This window comes from Ambystoma mexicanum, chromosome 2p (genome assembly GCF_040938575.1).
Source record: "Ambystoma mexicanum isolate Mex_15411 chromosome 2p, UKY_AmexF1_1, whole genome shotgun sequence".
NCBI lineage: Eukaryota > Metazoa > Chordata > Amphibia > Caudata > Ambystomatidae > Ambystoma > Ambystoma mexicanum.
In genome coordinates this window covers 1,029,115,312-1,029,134,868 of record NC_090923.1, presented here as the reverse complement: position 1 = coordinate 1,029,134,868, position 19,557 = coordinate 1,029,115,312, and the positions used below count along the sequence as shown (strand labels likewise).

Here is a 19,557-nt window from a genome sequence, read left to right as displayed (position 1 = left end):
GGGAGAACCTTTTTGGCAACCATGGCCGGAGATAATGGTAGTGACGGACGCCTCACTCACGGAGTGGGGAGCCCACACCAACGATCTGTCAATCAGCGGTCACTGGTCTCCATCGGAGTCCAAACTATACATCAACCTTTTGGAGCTGAGGGTGATCAGACTAGCTCTGAAGGCCTTGTTGCACCTTGTACGGGGAAAGAATGTCCTGATAAGGACTGACAACACAGTGGCCATGTACTACCTCAACAAAAGAGAGGGTGTAGGGTCACTACCACTGTGCAGAGAGGCAATGCAGCTCTGGTTCTGGGCAATACAAGAAGGGATCTCTGTCAGCAGTTGACCTAGCTGGGGAGAAGAACACGGCGGCGGACGCTCAGAGTAGGCAGAGTGGCCCATGAGTGGGAGATAGCTCAGGAAGTCCTTCAAGAGATCTTCACCCTTTGGGGAACCCCTCAAGTGGATCTGTCTGCGACCAGTGTTACCCGTAAGTGTGATCAGTACTGCTCAAGGGAATTTCCTCCAAGAGGAGCTGTAGGAGACACGTTTGTGATGGACTGGGAATTTCCACTTCTGTACGTGTTTCCTCCAGTCCCCATGATTCCTCATGTAATCAGGAGTTTGAGAAAGTTCAGGAAACCCATGATCCTAATTTCCCCAGATTGGGCCAGGAGAACATGGTACCCAGACCTTCTGGACATGTCTATCTGCCCTCCAATACGTCTTTCACAAAGAAAGGATCTCCTCTAGCAAGAGGAAGGTCGGGTTCTCCACCCAGAGGTCAAGACACTCAGCCTTCACGCATTGTTTCTGAGAGGCTGAGAAATAAAGATTGAGACCTCCCGCACAACGTAATGGAGAGTTTGCTTTCGGCCAGAAGGCCAGCAACAAAGATGTGCTACCGTTGTTGTTGGAACAAGCTCAATAACTGGTGCAAGGACAAGAATGTGGATCTATTCCTATGTAATACTCCTATGGTGCTTTCTTTGCTTTTACACTTGGCCAATTTGGAGCTCCAAGTTGGCACGATAAAGGGATACTTGGCAGCGTTATCTATTTTAAAGCGCTCCTCATAAGAAGTGTCCTACTTCAAAATGCCTTTGTTTATTCAATTCCTGAAGGGTCTCACAAATGTGTACCCTCCAACTCCATTTCAAGTACCTGTTTGGGATTTCAACTTAGTTTTAAAGTTCCTTACATGTATTCCATTTGAGCCCTTGCACTCTTGCCCACTAAGACTCCTTACTTTAAAAACAATCATTCTAGAGGCACTTACATCAGCCCGCAGGGTGAGTGAGTTACAGGCTCTCTCTTGTAAGCCTCCTCATAACATTTTCCATAAGGACAAGCTTACGCTTAAAGTAAAACTCTCATTTTTGCCAAAGATGGTCTCTGACTTTCACCTGTCAGAGAAATCATTTTACCTTCTTTCTTTCTTCCTCTTCATGCGAGTAAGGAGAAAGAAAGATTACACAGACTGGACCCCAAAAGGGCTCAGTTTTTAGATTTCCAGATTGACAAAATTTCGACAAAGTGAACAACTGTTTGTCGGATATACAGGGCATAAATTGGGTTTAGAGGTAAGAAACAAACACTGTCCAGATGGATCATTTTTGCAATCACTGAATGTTACAAGTTGGCTGGAAAAGATCCTCCGGATGGGCTAAGAGTTCATTCAACTAGGGGCATGGCAACTTAAACGGCTCTTCAGAGGGGGGGTCCCTGTGCAGGACAGTTGTGCAGTGGCCACCTGGTCGTCTATACACATGTTTGTAAAGCACTATTCTCTAGATTCAACATAACAAGGTGGTCCGTTTGCCAAAGCCGTCCCTCATACAATTCATGATTAATATTTTCTGGTACTCCCACCTCCAAATTCATACTGCTTTGGGAGCCTATCTAAGAATGAGGAATACGTGGGACGACACAATCCATTCGAAGAACAAGTAACTTAGCAACTGAACGTTCTTTCGATTGGATGTTCCTCCCACGTATTCCTCATCAACCCCCCCCAGCCTACCCCACCGTACAGTTTACATCAATTGCACTCTAAATTCCTTGAGAGCTGGAGGTCTAAGGACGCCTGTTCAACTACTCAGCTGGTACATTGAGAAAAGCAGAACTGAAGCCAACTGGCGAGGCTCGAGCCCTTTTACTACAGATGATGACGCTTGATGGCAGCCCTCGAGGGACATAGATGCAGTAATCTCGAGCACAGAGCCCTCTGGGGTGCCATTTCTTTTTCCGAAGCAGCAAAGCTGAAGACCCGAATATCTAAGATGCTGAATACGTGGGAGAAACACCCAATCGAAAGAGAGTTACAGTTGGTAAGTAACTTCCACAAGACCTTGATTGGGTTTGGGCTAAATTTAGGGACTCCCTGTTCACCATAACTGTGGTGGCCTCATAAACACCAAATGTTCACCCGCCCCCCTTCCCCACAACCCGGATGAATTTAAAAATCAATCTTCAATGCCATCTGTGGTTGACATGCTGGAGGGTGAAGTGAGTATAATTCTTATCTTTGTTTTCTTTCAGAGGCAGAAGAAAAAGAGCCAGTAGAAGCTGTTGTTGCCAAGGTCTCCGATTCAGAAGATGATGGCTCAGTGTTGACCAAGAAGGAGGTACTCGAGGCTTGTTTGTCAGTGTTCTGGTGTTTCGTCGTTCGTAGATTCACATACTTTCCTGTGTTGTGATTGGTGGGCTGACTTAGACCAGCCTTATAGGTTGATCTCATTTGTTCTGGAGCTTGTGGAACAATGCTGGTAAGGATGGGGATGCTACTTGGGATCTTGCTCTGCCATACTTATTTACAATTTGGGAGTCCTTAACTGAGTCTCCTCCACATCCCGTGGCCTCCCCCATACTCATGTGAGTAGCTGTCCTTTGCTGGATGTCTTCCGAGCCAGCAGTGAGGTCCCTTGGAAGCATCCTCCTTGATGATGTTCTAGTGGTACCGAGTTGAACTATCCTGGCCTGAAAGTGGTATAGCTGGCTGCTGCTTGTTCGCTCCATCTGTTGGCCATTGTAGGTGACCCTGACGTGCTTCTGAGTGGCCATTGTCCTGTGGGGAGATTGTTAGGACAGTTTTTCTGAAGTCCAACTAAGGGCTTAGTAAAACCATTCAACTGAGGCAGTACAAGACCCCACTCTTAGTATAAGGCTGTACCACCTGAGTTCATGGTAGCATAGAGCAGCTATGCTTATTTTAGGACGGAGAGAGGGCCGTAGAATCAGTACAAATGAAATTGTAATACCAATGGTCCATAGAAACACTATGTAAAAATTAATGATTTATTTAAATACAAGTAGGCCCAGATACAGCCAGGAGTAAGTGAGCACTATTACACATTATATGTAATCACAATTATAAAACACTTGAAGGTGCACAGACAAAAGCATAAACCTTATTTGGAACTCCTAACAGTAATTCTATGGAAGTCAAACCTTTTCATACACATTCAGTATAGAGCACACCTAGTCTTGGGGAGTTAAAACCAATGGTTAATTTCACAATGACATTCAGTAATGCCAGGGCAGTAGACCCTACCAGTTGTATAATGACTCTCCGTAACAAATCACATAATTAGTCAACTGGACAGTTTACGGTTTGTGAATAGTGGAACACTTATTCCAGGTACAGTAAAAACCTATAACTACTTTTGTGATAACACAGTTATACTAAGTGAGTAAAACCTAAGGATATAATATTCAATTACAGGTGCTTTTGAGATCAGTGAAACAGAGATTGAGATAAGCAGTAACTTATTTTTGGATGGCACACAGCTAACTCAATGTAAGGAAAACCATATACTTTTCAATCTCCCAATGAAGTCTAGGTTAGACATTTCCCAGCAATACAAGTTACTTATGCATGACTAAGGGACAGTTACAACCAAACTCAATGGGTTTCGATAGCACAGGTAAAGTAAACCCTAATGTTACACTTTACTGAATGACTCAGTTATTCTAGTTAGGTAACAACCAAATACAGGCTAACAACAAATCAGGGGAAACGAGACCCAGTTGGGGGACATTCATACAATTATCCTCAACGGCATAATCAGGTGAAACCAACACATTACCTTTGGGAAGAGGCACACCCTAATCACAGGTGAGTAATATACCTTCACGTCTACTTTCTATTAGAATGGCAAAACGGTTTCTAAGGAGAGAGAGATGTTAACCATACTTTTAAGGATAGTGCATCACACATCCAAGGTAAGTAAGGACTATTGTAACTGTTCACTCTTAGAGTTAAAGTTACCAACCAACTCTTTTGCAAGTAAGTAACTTTTAAACACATTTTCTTTTCAAGGAAAAAGGCCCAATCCTTTAAGTCTTTCCTTATTCTTGGAGCATGAGTGTTCAGAAGGAACTTTGCAGCAGGGATCAATGGAGAAGGCTCTAGGCAAGGTTTACTTTTTCCTACCATTGTTTAAAGCAGGCTGCAATTGCAGCTGCAGTAATAGCACCCATGCGTGCCCATTTTGTCAAACTGGCCCGGTCTTCTGTTTCTCACCATTTTTTGGTGGAAAGGTCCTTCTTGAGATTTACTCTGCACGCCAAACCAGGTTTGGTCCCTTTGTTCATTTTGTCTTTGGCGGGGTTCACTGGTGAACCCTGCCTCTGGCTCCAGCATGTCTAGCAGGGTAGGAAGCAAGGGAGGTTCCCGAAACTCAGTGCTTAGTCTCCTTGGTTACAGGAATGCACCCACAGCGATTGGCTGGCTGTCCTTCGACGACAGCCACGCTGCTGTGTGAGTGACAGCTAGGCTGTGAATGAACAGGAACGACGTGCATAAAATGCAAGCTTTTGTAAGATGGGCAGAGTTGACCACTGGGCGAAGGAATCCAAAAAAGAACTTGGAAGAGAAGCTTGCTGCAACTCCTGGACTGTTGGTTTGCCCGGTGAAGCCCTGCTGCATTGCCGAAGCGCCAAATTCGCCTCGACTAGAGAAGCACTGTGTTAGGCAAGATTGTATGCAGTACCCTTTGGGTGCATTACAACAACCCTGACCTCCTGGCAATAGGAACCCAACCTTTGGTTTAAGCTTGTACTACACAGGTTGGTAGCATGTTGAGCAGCCAGGCTTATCTCAAGAGGGGTCAATGTGAGCTGAAAGGGAGTTACACAGAGATTCACAGTGACAAGTATTCAAATAAACTCTTACACACAAGGTTTCTTGAATAAACAATTATTAATTTATCAGTTATAATAAGCCTTCTTCAGAAGGGAGCAATATAGCAGTAACACAGAAATACACTCCAAAACTACACACCCCAAAGTTCTAAATCGGTAAAGACCCTTTGGGATGGCCCACTGTCACAACCTACACCCTCAGGTGACTTAAATAGCTAAGGTGCTGCGGACATTAATATCTTACTGTTGCATTTAGAACATTTTTCGGAATTGGTCAAAGGAAAAGGGTATTAGAACAAACAAAAGATCACAAATATTCTTAAGCAGGCAAATACTTTCGGATCCACTAAGCAGAGTCATTCAATGTAATAGGTTAAGCCAATGGACAAAGTCTATGAGCTGAAGCACTTCTGGTAGGTAAGTAAGAAGTCGTCTTTGCACAATGTTTGGGAAGTCTTTGACGAAAAGAAGAATCCATGTAGTGCCACAAGCTGTTTAGGCTTGTGAGTAGTAGAAGATGCAAGCAACTCTGCAATAAGAGCCAAGTTCTCTCAGACTTTACAGTACCTTTGTATTGAAGAAAAAGTGCAGCCGATGACTTATGTTCCTGTGCAGCTCTTCAGATCTCACTGTTCCTGGGCCTCAGTCGTGGGGACAAGAGGGAGGACTTCAGGGGACTCCTGCACTGCAATGGGACGGTCACCCCTCGCAACCAGCAATATTTCCAACAAGTGACACTTCGGTGTTTTAGCTCCTCGGGACTGCCTCAAATAGCAACACTGCAGTTTCTGGCTGTCAAGGTGGACTTTCCTTGCTTCTGGGGTCCTGCACTCTGTTGGGGCTCAGGCTCGGTCAGTCCTGCTTCCTGGGAGTCCGGAGGATCTTCCCGGAGCTCCTTGCCAACTTAAAAGCAATGCACACAATCTTGTGTTCCTCTCCCTGGCGTTTTGGTTTCCAGCAGCAACTCTGTGGAAATGCAACCAGCTCAGAGCAAATGTCGAGGTGGCTTACTTTGGAGTTGATTGGTCCCACTAACACAAAGATAGAAGTCGTCCTTGCAGGGGCTTCTGTCGATACGAATTTGGAGTTTCAACACCGCAGCAGGGCTTCATCAGGCAAACCAACGGTCCAGGAGTTGCAGCAGGTGTCCTTCGACTTCTTCTTTGGTTCCTCCTTTTATTCAGTTCTCTCCCATTAATTCCAGCCTAGCTGTCGGTCACCCCGCAGGGTGGCTGTCCTTGCTGGACATTCAGCAGGCCAATCACCACAGAGCGAATTTGGGTCTCCTAGGAGACTAAGCACAGGGAGTTTCGGGCATCTCCCTCACTTCCTGCATACCCCAGACACTCTGGAGCCAGAGGCGGGTTTCACTGCTGAAGCCTGTCAAAGGCGAATGAACAAAGAGACCAAACCTGGTTTGGCACGCAGAGAAAATCTCAAAGGACCTTTCCACAACAAAATGGCAAGAAAAGAAGAGCGGGAACCATTTTAACAAAGGAGGCTCAGCACCATTTTGAAAAACATGGCTCCCGTTATTTAACGTTACCGGAGCTGCGAACAGTTCACGGTCGTGGTGAATCATGGTAGTTCATTGCAAAACCACTGCCACCAGCCATTCAGAGAGGAAAGGGTAACATATGAATGCTGCATGAGTAACTAGACACTGGGGATACTAAGTAACCCCTTCAGCACTCTATTGAAAGATGGGATGTGCGTGGTGTAAAATTTTACAGGTTACAGGACAAAGTGAAGTCAATTTCACTCCACTGTACTGGGAAACATTAGTTGATCCCAGAAAAGGTATTTAAACCTTGGTAAATCTGAAAGACTTCTCTGTGACACTGCACTAAATGTGCTGTGTGACTCAATTGTAAAAGATGATGCCTGTGGAGTTGGTTAGACTCCATAACCAAAAAGAAATTGTGTATTAAATCACAGCAAAATACATGTGAGAGTGGGGAAAAAGGGTCTCACTCTCTCCAGGTTAAAACATTAAAGTCCTCAAAATCCAGCAAGGTTGCTGGGGGTCTCTAAGGTAGAGGGAATTAGCACATTTTTTAGAATTCTCCCTAACACTGAAGCACCCAAGGGTGCCATTTTTGTCAAAATGGCCCCAGTCCTTTTTTTCGCCATTTCTTAGTGGAAAGGTCCTTCTTGAGATTTACTCTACGCTCCAAACCCAGTTTGGTTCCATTGTTCGCTTTGCCTTTGGCGGGATTCACCCGTGAAACCCGCCTCTGGCTCCAGAAAACTTCCTGTGCTTAGTCTCCTAGCAGACCCGAATGCACTCTGTGGTGATTGGCCGACTGACTGTCTGGCAAGGACAGCCACCCTGCTTGGTGAGTGACAGCTAAGCTGGAATGAATGAATGAAAAAGTACTGAATAAAACATCAGGCTTTTGGCTTGGAAGGCAGAGGTCGACCACTGGACGAAGGAATCGAAGAAGAATTTGAAGAGGACGCCTGCTGAAACTCCTGGGCCGTTGGTTTGCCCGGTCGACTTCTCCCTTTGAGTTGGTGGGACCAATCGACTCCAAAGTAAGCCTGTCTGGACATCCTCTCGGAGCTGGCTGTATTTCTGCTGCTGCTGGAACCAAAGTGCCAGGGAGAGGAACACCAGATTGTGTGTGTTGCTTTTAAGTCAGACCCGAGCCCTAGGAAGATCCTCCGGACGTCCCCGAAGCAGGACTGACCAAGCCTGAGCCACCTCAACAGAGTGCTGGACCCCAGTTGTGGGGAAAGTCCAGAGTGGTATATGAGAACCGCAGTGTTACTATTTGCTGTTAGACGCAAGGAGCTGAAACACAGAAGGACCGCTGAATTGAAGTCTGCCCATTGCTCCTCCTGACCTTAATTTTCTGAGTAAAAATGTTTGTAAAGGTTTGACTAAACCATATACAAATTTTTAAAAAAACAGGTTTATGTGGCTGGATGCTACCGCTGGGGACTGTTTGATAGAATTCTCAGAAATGTTCTAATTTCTCTCTACTTTAGAGACTCCCAGCACTTTTGAGGACTCAAGAACTTTTTAATTTTTAACCTGTAGAGAGTGAGACCTTTTTCCCACACTCTCGTATTTTCTGTGATTTAACACTGTTTCTTTTTGGTTTTGGAGTCTGGCAAACTCCATAGGCATCTTTGCATTGTGACACAAAGCACCTCCAGTGCATTGGCACAGTGAAGTCTTAGATTTCCCAAAGGTTTAAATACCTTCTCTTGGATAAACTACTGTTTTCAAGAGCAGTAAAGTGAAATTGACTTTACTTACAATTTGTAACTTTCTAGACCCAGCGCACACCTTCTTACCATAGAGTGCTGGAGGGGTTAATTAGTATCCCTTTTGTCTAGTTTCTCACGTAACATTTTTATGTTACCCTTTCTACAATTAATGGCAGTGGTTTACTTTTTTACTACCATTGTGTTTTTACCGCAGGCTGCGTTTGTAGCTGCAATGATGCACCCATGGATGCCCATTTTGTCAAAATGACACAGCTCTTCTTTTTTTGGCCATTTCTTGCTGGAAAGGTCCTTGAGATTTACTCTGCACGACAAACCACGTTTGGTCCCTTTTGTTAGTGTTGTCTTTTTTGGGGTTCACGAGTGAAGCCCGCCTCTGGCTTCAGTATGTATGTATGTCTGGCAGGGGCAGGAAGTGAGGGAGGTGCCCGAAACCCCATGTGCTTAATCTCCTTGGTTGGAGGTATTCACCCAAAGGTGATTGGCCGGCTGGCTATCCAGCAAGGTCAGCCACCCTGCTGTCTGATTGACAGCTAGGCTGGAATGAATGGGAGAAACCTGCATAAAAAGACGAGGCTTCTTGGCTTGGAAGGCAGTCGACCACTGGATGAAGGAATCCAAAAAAGAACTTGTGAGAGATGCCTGCTGCAACTCCTGGGCCGTTGGTTTGCCAGGTGAAGCTCTGCTGCAGTGCTGAAGCTCCGAATTCACCTAGACTAGAGAAGCCCTGCAAGGACGACTTCTCCCCTTGAGTTGGTGGGACCAATCAACTCCAAAGTAACTCGTCTGGACATCCTCTTGGAGCTGGCTGTACTTCCACTGCTGCTGGAACCGAAGTGCCAGGGAGAGGAACACCAAACGGAGTGCGTCACTTTGAAGTCGGACCCAAGCTTGTGGAAGATCCTCCGGACTCCCAGTAAGCAGGATGGAGCAAGCCTGGGCCACCTCAACAGAGTACTGTACCCCAAATGTGAGGAAAGTCTGGAGTGGTATCTGAGAGTCAGCAGTGGTGCTATTTGCTGAGACACGAGGAGTTGAAACTGTAGTGTCACTGACTAGAAGTGTCCTTTTCTGCCGCTGACCGTCCCATTGCAGTGTAGGAGTCCTCGGACGTCCCCCCCTCTTATCCCCACGACCGAGGCCCAGGAACAGGATCTACAGAGCTGCACAGGAACAGAAGACTGCTGGAACCATTTCCTCTAACCAAAAGGTACTATAACGTTTGAGAGGACTTAACTCGTCGTCGTAGCCTTACTTGATCTCTGTTGAGACTTGTATTGGTTGCTTCTGTAGCGTTGCTTGCATCTTCTACCTCTCAAGCCTCCCAGCTTGTGACCATACATTGATTTTTTTTTTCTACAAAGACTTCTAAAACGTTGTGCAAGACTTTCACCTACCTGCAAGAAATGCTTCAGCTCGCCTAGACTTTTGCCCAACTGACATTGACTGACTTGGCTCCCTGAATGACTCTTCACTCCTCTGCTTTTGTTTTACCTTCCCTCCAGGAAAGGGTTAATTTACTTTGCATTGGAGGGTTAAAAAGCACTTACCTGCTTCAGGATATTTGTGTGATCTCTTGTTTTATTCTGAAATCTCTTTACTTTAACACTCATCTCAGTATTGCTCCAAATGTACCAGTGATCTATTCATGTCCACAGTGTCCTGAGGGTGTAGGAAGTATCAGTGTATTTGTGTGTTACTATTATATTGCCCCTTTCTGAAGAAGGCTTATTCAAACTGTTAAATTAATAATTGTTTAATCAAGAAACCTTGAGTATAAGTGTTTATTTGGATACTTGTCACCTTGAATCGCTGTAACGACCCCTCTTGAGATCAGCCTGGCTGCTCAGCCACACTATCAACCTGTGTAGTACAGATTTGTACCAAAGGTTGGGTTCCTATTACCAGAAGGTGAAGGTTGTTGTAGTGCACCCATAGGGTACTGCTCCAAATCCTGCCTAGCGGAGACCAAACGCCATGCGCCATCTGATTAGGATGGTGAGGCCCCCACCCCATCGGAGATGCGTCCGCAGTGAGAGTGGTTTCTGCTGCGGGGATGGTAAAGGTTTTCACCTGCAAGAGGTTTTCCCTTGACCACCACTGCAGAACGAGAGCTGCCGAGACAACCACTAGATCGTCCCACTGTCTGCTAGCCAGGAACCGAAGTCTTCAGCTGCATCCTTTTCTTCTTTAGTAAGGTACTGTAAAGCTAGCCTAAGAGAACTTGCCTCTTACTGTGGAAGTGCTTGAAACTTCTGCAACTCACAAGTCTAATCAGCTTGTGGCCCTACATTTGGTTCTTTTTATCAAAGACTCCTAAGAACTTGTGCAAAGACTTTTCCATTTACTTACCCAAGTGCTGCGTCCTGTACAAAGCTTTTTGCCTATTGACTCTGGCTTAGCCTATTGAATTTAATGACTCTTCTAAATGCTATCTGAAAGTAATTGCCCTGCTTATGAATATTTGTAATTACCTGTGTTCTAATAACTTTTTTTCCTTTTACAAACTATTGAGTATTCTGAATGGCAACAGTAAGGTATTAATGTCCCCAGCACCCTTGTTACCGAAGTCACCTGTGGGTGTATGTTGTGTCTGTGGTGCATCCCAAAAGGGCCTTGTCTGATCTAGAAACTGTGTACTGTATTGAAGTATATTGTGTTACTATTCTACCTCTCCCTTCTGAAGAAGACTTTATAACTGACTGCTAAATGATTAATTGTTCATGCAAGAAACCTTGAGTGTCGAGTTTATTTGAATGCCTGTAACTGTGTGCACTACAGCTCACATTCCCCCTCTTGAGATCAGCCTGGCTGCTCAACATGCTACCAAAACTGTGTAGTACAAGCTTATAACAAAGGTTGAGTTGCTATACCTGTAGTCCTAGTTGTTTGTAGTGTTCCCAGACGGTACTGTATACAGACTTTGCCTAACAGTTGGTAGTTCCAAGGCACGGACCTGCTGCCCTACTTGAAGATTGGAATAACTTGGGCTGTACTCCAAGAGGGGGATGCAGATCCCAGTGGTCAAAATGTCTTTTAAATTCATAGTAGAGGAGATTAGTCCACAAATTTTTGTCTGACTTGAAAGTGTCCGTGAGACCATTAGGTCCTGCTGCATGCAACCTTTTACACTTCAGAATCAGTTCCCTGATTACATCGATCTCCAAAATAAGCTCCCAGGTATCCCTGGAATCATACACAGATTAATCATATAAATCCTCCCCACTGAGGGTCGGTTTAGGCCCAAACCTTTCACCATAGAATGCTAACCATTCTTTTTCTGAGATCAGATTCAGTTGTGAAATGGCATAAGTGGAATCTTGGCCATACACTATTGTCCAGAAGGCGCCCAGATTAGCATCTGCTGCATAGTTTCTGCGTCTCGCTGTAGAATTCGATATTTAATAGCTTTACAGAGAATTTTATATTTTTGTCTAATCAGTCTAACCATGTTGGTCTGAAGGGCCTCATTAGTTTCTAATTGTTTTAGTTCTTCTAATGACGTTTCTCATAAGGGTTTTAGCCAGGGCCAGTTCTTGATTATAGCAATGGGTATGCTGATGTTTCGATATAATTATATTAGGGCGTGAAGCAATGTCCCTAATCGCGTGGGTGATCAGGGGCATGGTCCCAAAGACATGAAAGTTATTTAACTTCCATTCCAAGGTGGATTTTTTTCAATTGGGCCCTCACATTTTGATTTAGGGCATCAATGTTTTTGGGAGTCCATCTACCAGCATTACCCACGTTATTAACTGAAACCTGTAGGTGAGAAACGTGTCTCCTAGTGACAGTTAACAGATTAAAGTGGGCAGTTAGTATAGCATGGTCTCTCCAATCGTTATAGGCGACCATGAACGCAGTGCATCTTTTCCCTAGGAAATCATCAGGAAATATATAATCCAACAAGGAGGAGCTGAGACCATGCTGCCAGTTGTGTCAAGCCGATTCCCCCGATTGTTTTTGTCAGAACCCACCAGAGACAAGAGACCCAAATTGCCCAAACCCACATACCAATCTATAACTAGTTGTTTTTTATGAGATATACCTGCCAGATTCAACTCCATTTTGCAGTTCCCATTGGGGGGGGGGTTGAGGGGGGTATTCAAATTGGCAATCTGCATTCGGATCTCCTTTAACTAGGATTAAACCTTTCACATTTTCAAAGGCCCATGCAGTTCTTGCTCGGCAAACCAATTCTACAAATACATCCAGTGCTGACATTCCACTGTGCCAATAGGTGTTTATAAGTAACCTCGGGGCACCATCACCAGTTACTAAATCCACTCCCAACGCTCCAGAGGGCAAGCCCAGTAGAACAGTTCCTCCAAAACCCAAACCATTTGCTACAGCCGTCAAGAGACCCCCCCACCCCTCCCCGATAGCCTGCGGCCCGTTCCCCAGGTGGCCCCCTGATCATAGATCCAATAACCATCCAAGCAAGGGGTGAGGGTCATCCAGGTCTCCTGGAGACACACATTGGCTTCTCTCAATTCTTGCAGACCAGCAGGATTACGGAATAAATGTTGATTTCCTCTAGTGTTCCAAGATTTAAAAATTAGATTGATCTTAGAAGAGGCCTCTGTGGGTTGAGAAGCCTGCTTATGGCACAAGTGTTTGCCACAAGGTTGAGATAATTGTGGCCCAATCGATATCAGTACCCTGGTTCTTTGCCAAATTACTTATTGGTGCCCGCCCCTCTTTGCCCATTAAGAGACCAGGAGAGGCATTCACCTTTTGTGGAGCATATAAGGGTTCAGAAGTCGAGACTCCAGGGTGATCTCGATTCGATGTCAAAGCCCCGGTTCATTAATTGGCCAGTCTGAGAGAGAATAAGTTCCTTAACTAAGGGAGACTCCAAATGTAGGATTCTTCTGTCTCAAAATTCTCTTTTCGGAAAGGCCACCCTGGCAATATCCTTAAAGGTAATCGGGGCAAGTGCTGGAATTTCTGCAAAAATTGTTAAAATGTTGGTTCTATTCAGACCAATCGGTTCTGCCAAACTTAACAAACTCTTAATGGACATTAGGGCAGAGGGTTTACATAGTTCTTGGGAGAGGCATTGTACACTGTTGCCCTCTAGAAAGGTTTTTTTCAGAAGGACATTGGGCCCCAGTTTGGGCAGTGTTCTTGCATTTAAGACTATACACACTTGCAGGTGTATGGAGCCGATCAACCAGATCTTATTCCTGTAGATGAAGAAGGGTAGAAGGTTGACTGAGGAATATTCTCTTTGCAAAATTTCCCCCACCCTACTCCACTTTCAGAGTGGGGATTCACCCCTACAGGAGGAGGGTGTTTAGTGAAGGAGGATGAGCAACCTTGAGGAGGTCCCCATATTGAAGGAGGGATTGACAAGCCACAGCTTGTCAGGTGTGGCACCAATTGGTCATTTCTCTGTCCTAACTTACCCATAACTGGGGGCAGGAGTCGCTCCATTAGTAGATTTGGCTCCACAATGTTAGTTTTTCTTGGGCCACATCCCCATTCAGCCAGCAGAGACTCAGTTAAAGCGAGCCCAATTAAACGCTGATTGAGCTGGGGGTCAGAAGTAGAATCATTATTTATACCCACATCACTCTTCTTGGCCCCCATCGGAGGGCCATTAGCCCCAGAAGCATTGTTTGACAGAATGGAATCAGTTTGCATTATTGAATCAACCTGCAAAGTTTTTTTTTTTTGGGGGAGCACAGGGGTATTTGGCCCGATTTCAGGGATGGCCACCAAATTAGGTCTATACAAGAAGTTACGAGGGATTTTGGTACTTCTACCGCGTAAACGTTTTATTAGACACTTGCACTTAGGTAATATTTACTTTTAGAGGGTACCTTTTTGGGAGCAGGGCCCGCATTTACACAGCTCTCCACAATCAAGCAGCACTCCACCCCAACAATATCCAATTTCACAGCAGCCGGCTCGGCCTTCAGACCATTGTTGCAGAGGAGGAAAGAGGAGGGGACATTTGAATCACATGCAACAGCCCCCCCTTTTTGGTTGGTATTCATGGCACCTCCTGCCAACGGACCAGTCGGTTTTACACTGTCAGAAATTTCGATTATCTCCTGTGTGGGGTCAGTACCGACAGAATTAACCTGGAGAGGTCTAACTTCCCACTGCCCCACCCACACTTAAAATTCTGAGGTTCAGCTCTGAGCTAATACAGTTCAGTTTGGAGTTATCTCAGCCAATAATTCAGTTCCAATACAATCAGTCTTATCATTGACTTCTGCCAGTAATCTTTGTGAATTTTTCAATTCGTCCCATATGTTGTCGTACAGATCCACAAGCGAGCGAAGGACCACATTCAGGGCTGACACAGTAGGATGGGTTAATCTAATCCTTTCGTCAAGCTCCTTCAGTGTGTGGTGCAACCTTTGGAAGGCCCCTTCATCCTATGACACCACAGGGCTCTTATTCGCCTACATGCATCATTATGTTTGTTACTATCCTCCTCATTGGCATCTGTAATGTTGGTTAGGGCAGTTGGAGAATCTTGAATTGAGGCACCACACTTTCCAAGTTTTCAGTGTGGAATTCCATAGCATTAGCACATTCAATTATGCTGATATCCGTAATTTCGGTCTGCCTTCCAAAGAAGCCCCGAGACGACCTAGCAGAATGGTCCAGCATGGCATTCCCCCTAAAAACCTTTGGGAGTTTAATTTCAGTACTGGTTGAGGCCGATTTAAAGATATAAGGGTCCATATACCTTTGCCCCGCGATCGGCTTGATAGCTCTCTGACCCTTTGGGGTATTTAAAGGGACATTTTCTTGAGGAGTTGCCAATTTTTTAGAGATGAGTAAGCCTTCAGATGTGTGGATGGTCGCCTTATGAATAAGAACCGGGTTAAACTGATCATCATGCTTGAGGATTAATTGAGAGACCAGTGTGCCACTGACAGGGTGGTTGTCCTCTTCACCCTCGTCAAGTAACCCCATGGGGCCAGGAGGGGTAAGAGATAGTAAAGAGATTGAGGAACAAATCGCAGGCTGAACAAGTATAGAGGATCTCGATTTGATCTGGTCAGGTAATGTTGTCTTTATGCGTAGGGGAGCCGCTATTGAGCAGCTAGGTAGTATGGTAGACCCCATTTGACTCTAAAGACCGGCAAGCATGCTTGCCAGAACAGATCTTGTATATTCAGTAGATATTCAGATCAAAGGGAACAAGACCCTGCAGTCTCTGAATACGAACAGGTAGATGGAACAAACCCTGCCCGGCAGATTCTCAAATCAGAGAGGCCCCTCAACAGTAAAGTCCCTCAAGCTATGTAAAGTATGTTGTTGCCACCCGCGAACTTCAATATGAAAGGGTATCACTTCATATTATCCCCACCAAAAATATCGCTGTATATATGGTCTTCGAATGGCTTGTACTCCCACGTATTCCTCACCTTAGATATCTTGTCTCCCCGCTTTGCTGCTTCGGAAAAAAATGTTCCCCAGATGGCGCTGTGTTCGAGGCTGCAGAGTCGTAGTCCCTCAAGGGCTGCCGTCGAGCATCGACCTTATCCACTGTATAAAGGGCTCGAGCCGCGCACGTTACCTCAGTTCCGTTTTTCCGAGCACTGCTTCGTGTCACAGAACGGCGCATCAGGTTTTTTTCTCGACTATGTCCTTGTCATCTACTCCAACCACACCTAAGACTGGTTTAAAAAAATATCTGCAGTGTGGTAGGAAAATGTCAATTACCGACCCCCATCGAAATTGCCTTTGGTGTCTCAGCCCCAACCATCGGGTTGACAAATGTGGTTCCTGTTAGGCCATGTCCAATAAGGCTCTTAGGGAACGGAAAGGTAAGCTGGCGGTGTCCTCGTCTTCGTCCAAGAAGTAAAAAAAGTGACTTTACAGGTCTTCCTCCTCGTCTGAGAGAAGGGTGACTTATCCTTCAAGCACGATTCCCCTGAAAAATGGGAGTCCTTTAGGGCTTTGATGCTTAAAATCTTTGCGAAAGCGGCCCAGACCCCCCTAAAAAGATGCATGGAGATCATGCCCCTGCCCACTCCAAAAGTGACAGAGGGAGATCAAAGACCAGGCACGCGAGATCCGACAGTCGAGGGTGTCATCAGGGGAAAGTTCTGACACCTCATGTAAAGGCAAAACCATCTGTGCATAAACCAGGGGTAGCGGAATCGATGTCTAAGTCAAAATCCGACCCGACACTGTCCACGACGATAACATTGAAGCCGCCAATGAAAATAGTGTTGATACCATCGACGGTGTCGAAGCCTACTTCGACGGACTCAAGCCTCCTTCGAAGACGTTGAAACCAGCGTCCATACCCTCGACGCCTTTATCGAAGCATTCTTTAATACCGATGCCAAAGTCGACGCCTTTGTCCAAGACTAAGTCGGTGCCATCCCCTCTACCAGAAAAGGCTTTCCAGCCTCAACCCAGGCTGGAATTTTTCAAATCTGACATCTATTTTTGAAGAGCAGTCCTCTGGAGAGGATGTAACTTCAGGTGGGGTTAGATTTGGAGCCAGGGAGGTTCCTTAAGAGTTGGTAGACCCGAATACCAAGATGACAGATCTTTGATTGTCTTCAAAATGTCAGTGGCCTAGACACTTCCCCTGAAGTGGAATTTGGGAAACCAGACCCTACAGATCATGCAGATCCCGGGTAACGGAACCTCATGGGAAGGGTCATTGATTTCATGAGTTGGAAAGCCGCTTCCCCAAGTTTCGACCATAATGATATGACTGATATCCTGACTGAGGGACCTCAAAGATCCTGTCCCCCCCCTTCCCATAAGGCACTGCAAAGAAGGGTGATGGCAAATTGGTATACCCCTGATTCGGTTTCGGCAGTAAATAAAAATTTGTGGCAAAATAAAGACCATCTTCATTGATCCCAAATATCTATCTAAACATCCCTCTCCTGAAAGTTAAGTGGTACAAGCTGCAACCTCCACTAAACAATCGGCATACCCTTTAATACCACCAGATGGGGATGATAAAAAGGTTGATGCTTGGGCCCGGAAAGTCTTTTCTTCGGGCAGCATAGCCCTTAAATCGACTAATGTAACTTGCACTTTGGCAAGATTTACATACACCCTGTGGGACTGTATGACATCAGCGGCTGATCACATCCCGGATAGTGAGGATCGGGATGGTTTCCTGGTGATAGTGAAAGATGGGAAAGAGGCTACGGAGGAATGCCTCCAGTCAGGACTGGAGACTGCTGATAGTGTAAGCAGGTCCATGGTATCTAGCACGGTCCTGCAGATTTGCATGGCTGAGAAAATCTGGCTTTGCACCTGATTTGCAGTCCAGATTACTCAATATGCCCTTTGACGGCTTGAGGTTGTTTGGCAGCAAGGTGGACGAGAGCTTGGAGAAGCTGCAGACCTCGAGCGGCAGCAAAATCACTTGGCATCTCTGTAAGACAGCCTCAACAACACTCGTACGCAGGGTCATCTTCGTGAAGGAGTCGTCCCTTTCGTTTCTACTCCTCTTTTGGAAGAGGGAGGGGGCAGGCCAGTCAAAGAGGCCAAAAGAGAAAACCCTTTTGTGGTGGAAAGGGGAGAGGTGCTAGATCAGCCCTAGCAGCGGCTAATGCCTCCTCAGCCACTGCTGCAGCTGTTGCAAAGCCACTTTGAGGTCTTCACCCACAAGACCCCGGTGGGAGGCAGAATCACTCGGTATCTGAATGAATGGCAGGGCATTACGTCAGATGCCTGGACGCTAGGGATAGTGACCCATAGTTGCTGCCTTCCTTTTCATCAAAGACCTCAAGGTCGTCCACCGGGAGCCAACTCTGCAGAAATTCCAGACCTGCTCCTTGTGCAGGAGATTCCAACCCTGCTAGAGAAGGGTGCAATAGAACATGTACCTGTAGCGGAATGGAACAAGGGTTGGTACTCCCCTTATTTTCTCATCCCCAAAAAGGACAGGGTATTGAGACCCATCTTGGACTTAAGAAATTTGAACAAATTCCTCAGGAAGGGCAAGTTCAAGATGGTGACCCTTTCTCAGATCCTTCAGGCTCTTCAGCTTCAGGACTGGCTGGTTTCATTTGTCCTTCAGGATGCGTACTTTCATGTGCCAATCCATCTCAAGCACAGAAAGTACCTGAGGTTCGCGGTTGGCGGTTCTCACTATCGGTTTCGGGTTCTGCCATTTGGGCTGACCTCCGCCCCAAGGGTTTTCACCAAGCTGATGGCGGTAGTGGCAGCAAGTCTCAGTGGAGGGGGGATTCACGTCTACCGTTTCCTGGACGATTGGCTAATCGGGGCAAGTTCACCCGAATGAGCCCAGGAACATCTGGCCATGACCTGCCACTTCTTACACAGACTGGGCTTCTCCCTCAATTACAAGAAGTCACAAATGATTCCAAGCCAAAGAATCCAATTCATCGGAGCTGTCCTGGATACTTCCTCAGGGAAAGCCTCGCCTCCCTAGGAGAGAGCTCACCACATTCGGCAGATGGTAACAAAGTTTCAAAATGCCCAACATCTGCTGGCATTCGATTTTCTAAGGTTGCTAGGCCTCATGGCATCCCGCTTTTCCCTGTTGCCAGAGACCATATTGAGCATGAGATCCCTTCAATGGGCCCTCAGGACTCAATGGTCCCAATTTTCAGGGGAGATGTCAGATTTTCTGCGAGTCCCGGCCGAAGTGGCTCAAGTTCTTCTATGTTGGGCTTGCAAGGAAAATATCCTCAAGGGAGAACCTTTTTGGCAACCATGGCCAGAGATAACAGTAGTGACGGGCGCCTCACTCACGGGGTGGTGAGCCCACACCAACGATCTGACAATCAGTGTTCGTTGGTCTCCATCGGAGTCCAAACTGCACATCAACCTTTTGGAGCTGAGGGCAATCGGACTAGCACTGAAGGCCTTTCTGCCTTCTGTACAGGGAAAGAATGTCCCGATAATGACGGACAACACAGTGGCCATGTACTACCTCAACAGGAGAGGGGGTGTAGGATCACTACCACTATGCAGAGAGGCAATGCAGCTCTGGTTGTGGGCAATGCAAGAAGGAATCTCTATCGGCAGTTCACCTAGCCGGAGAGCAGAACACGGCAGTGGACGCTCTGAGGAGGCAGAGCACAGTCTCTCACGAGTGGGAACTAGCTCAGGAAGTCCTTCAAGAGATCTTCGCCCTTTGGGGAACCCCTCCAGTGGATCTGTTCATGACCAGTGTCAACAGGAAATGCGAACTGTACGGCTCAAGGG

The 19,557-nt window shown here is 46.1% G+C and overlaps 1 protein-coding gene across 1 annotated transcript in view; it reads left to right on the top strand.

Moving 5' to 3' along the window:
• Positions 1-19,557, top strand: part of SF3B2 (splicing factor 3b subunit 2) — a 633,281-nt gene that overhangs the window by 274,882 nt on the left and 338,842 nt on the right. The window contains exon 8 of the mRNA XM_069644893.1: positions 2,536-2,621. Coding sequence (XP_069500994.1) covers positions 2,536-2,621 — 86 coding nt within the window. The remainder of the gene's footprint in view (positions 1-2,535; positions 2,622-19,557) is intronic.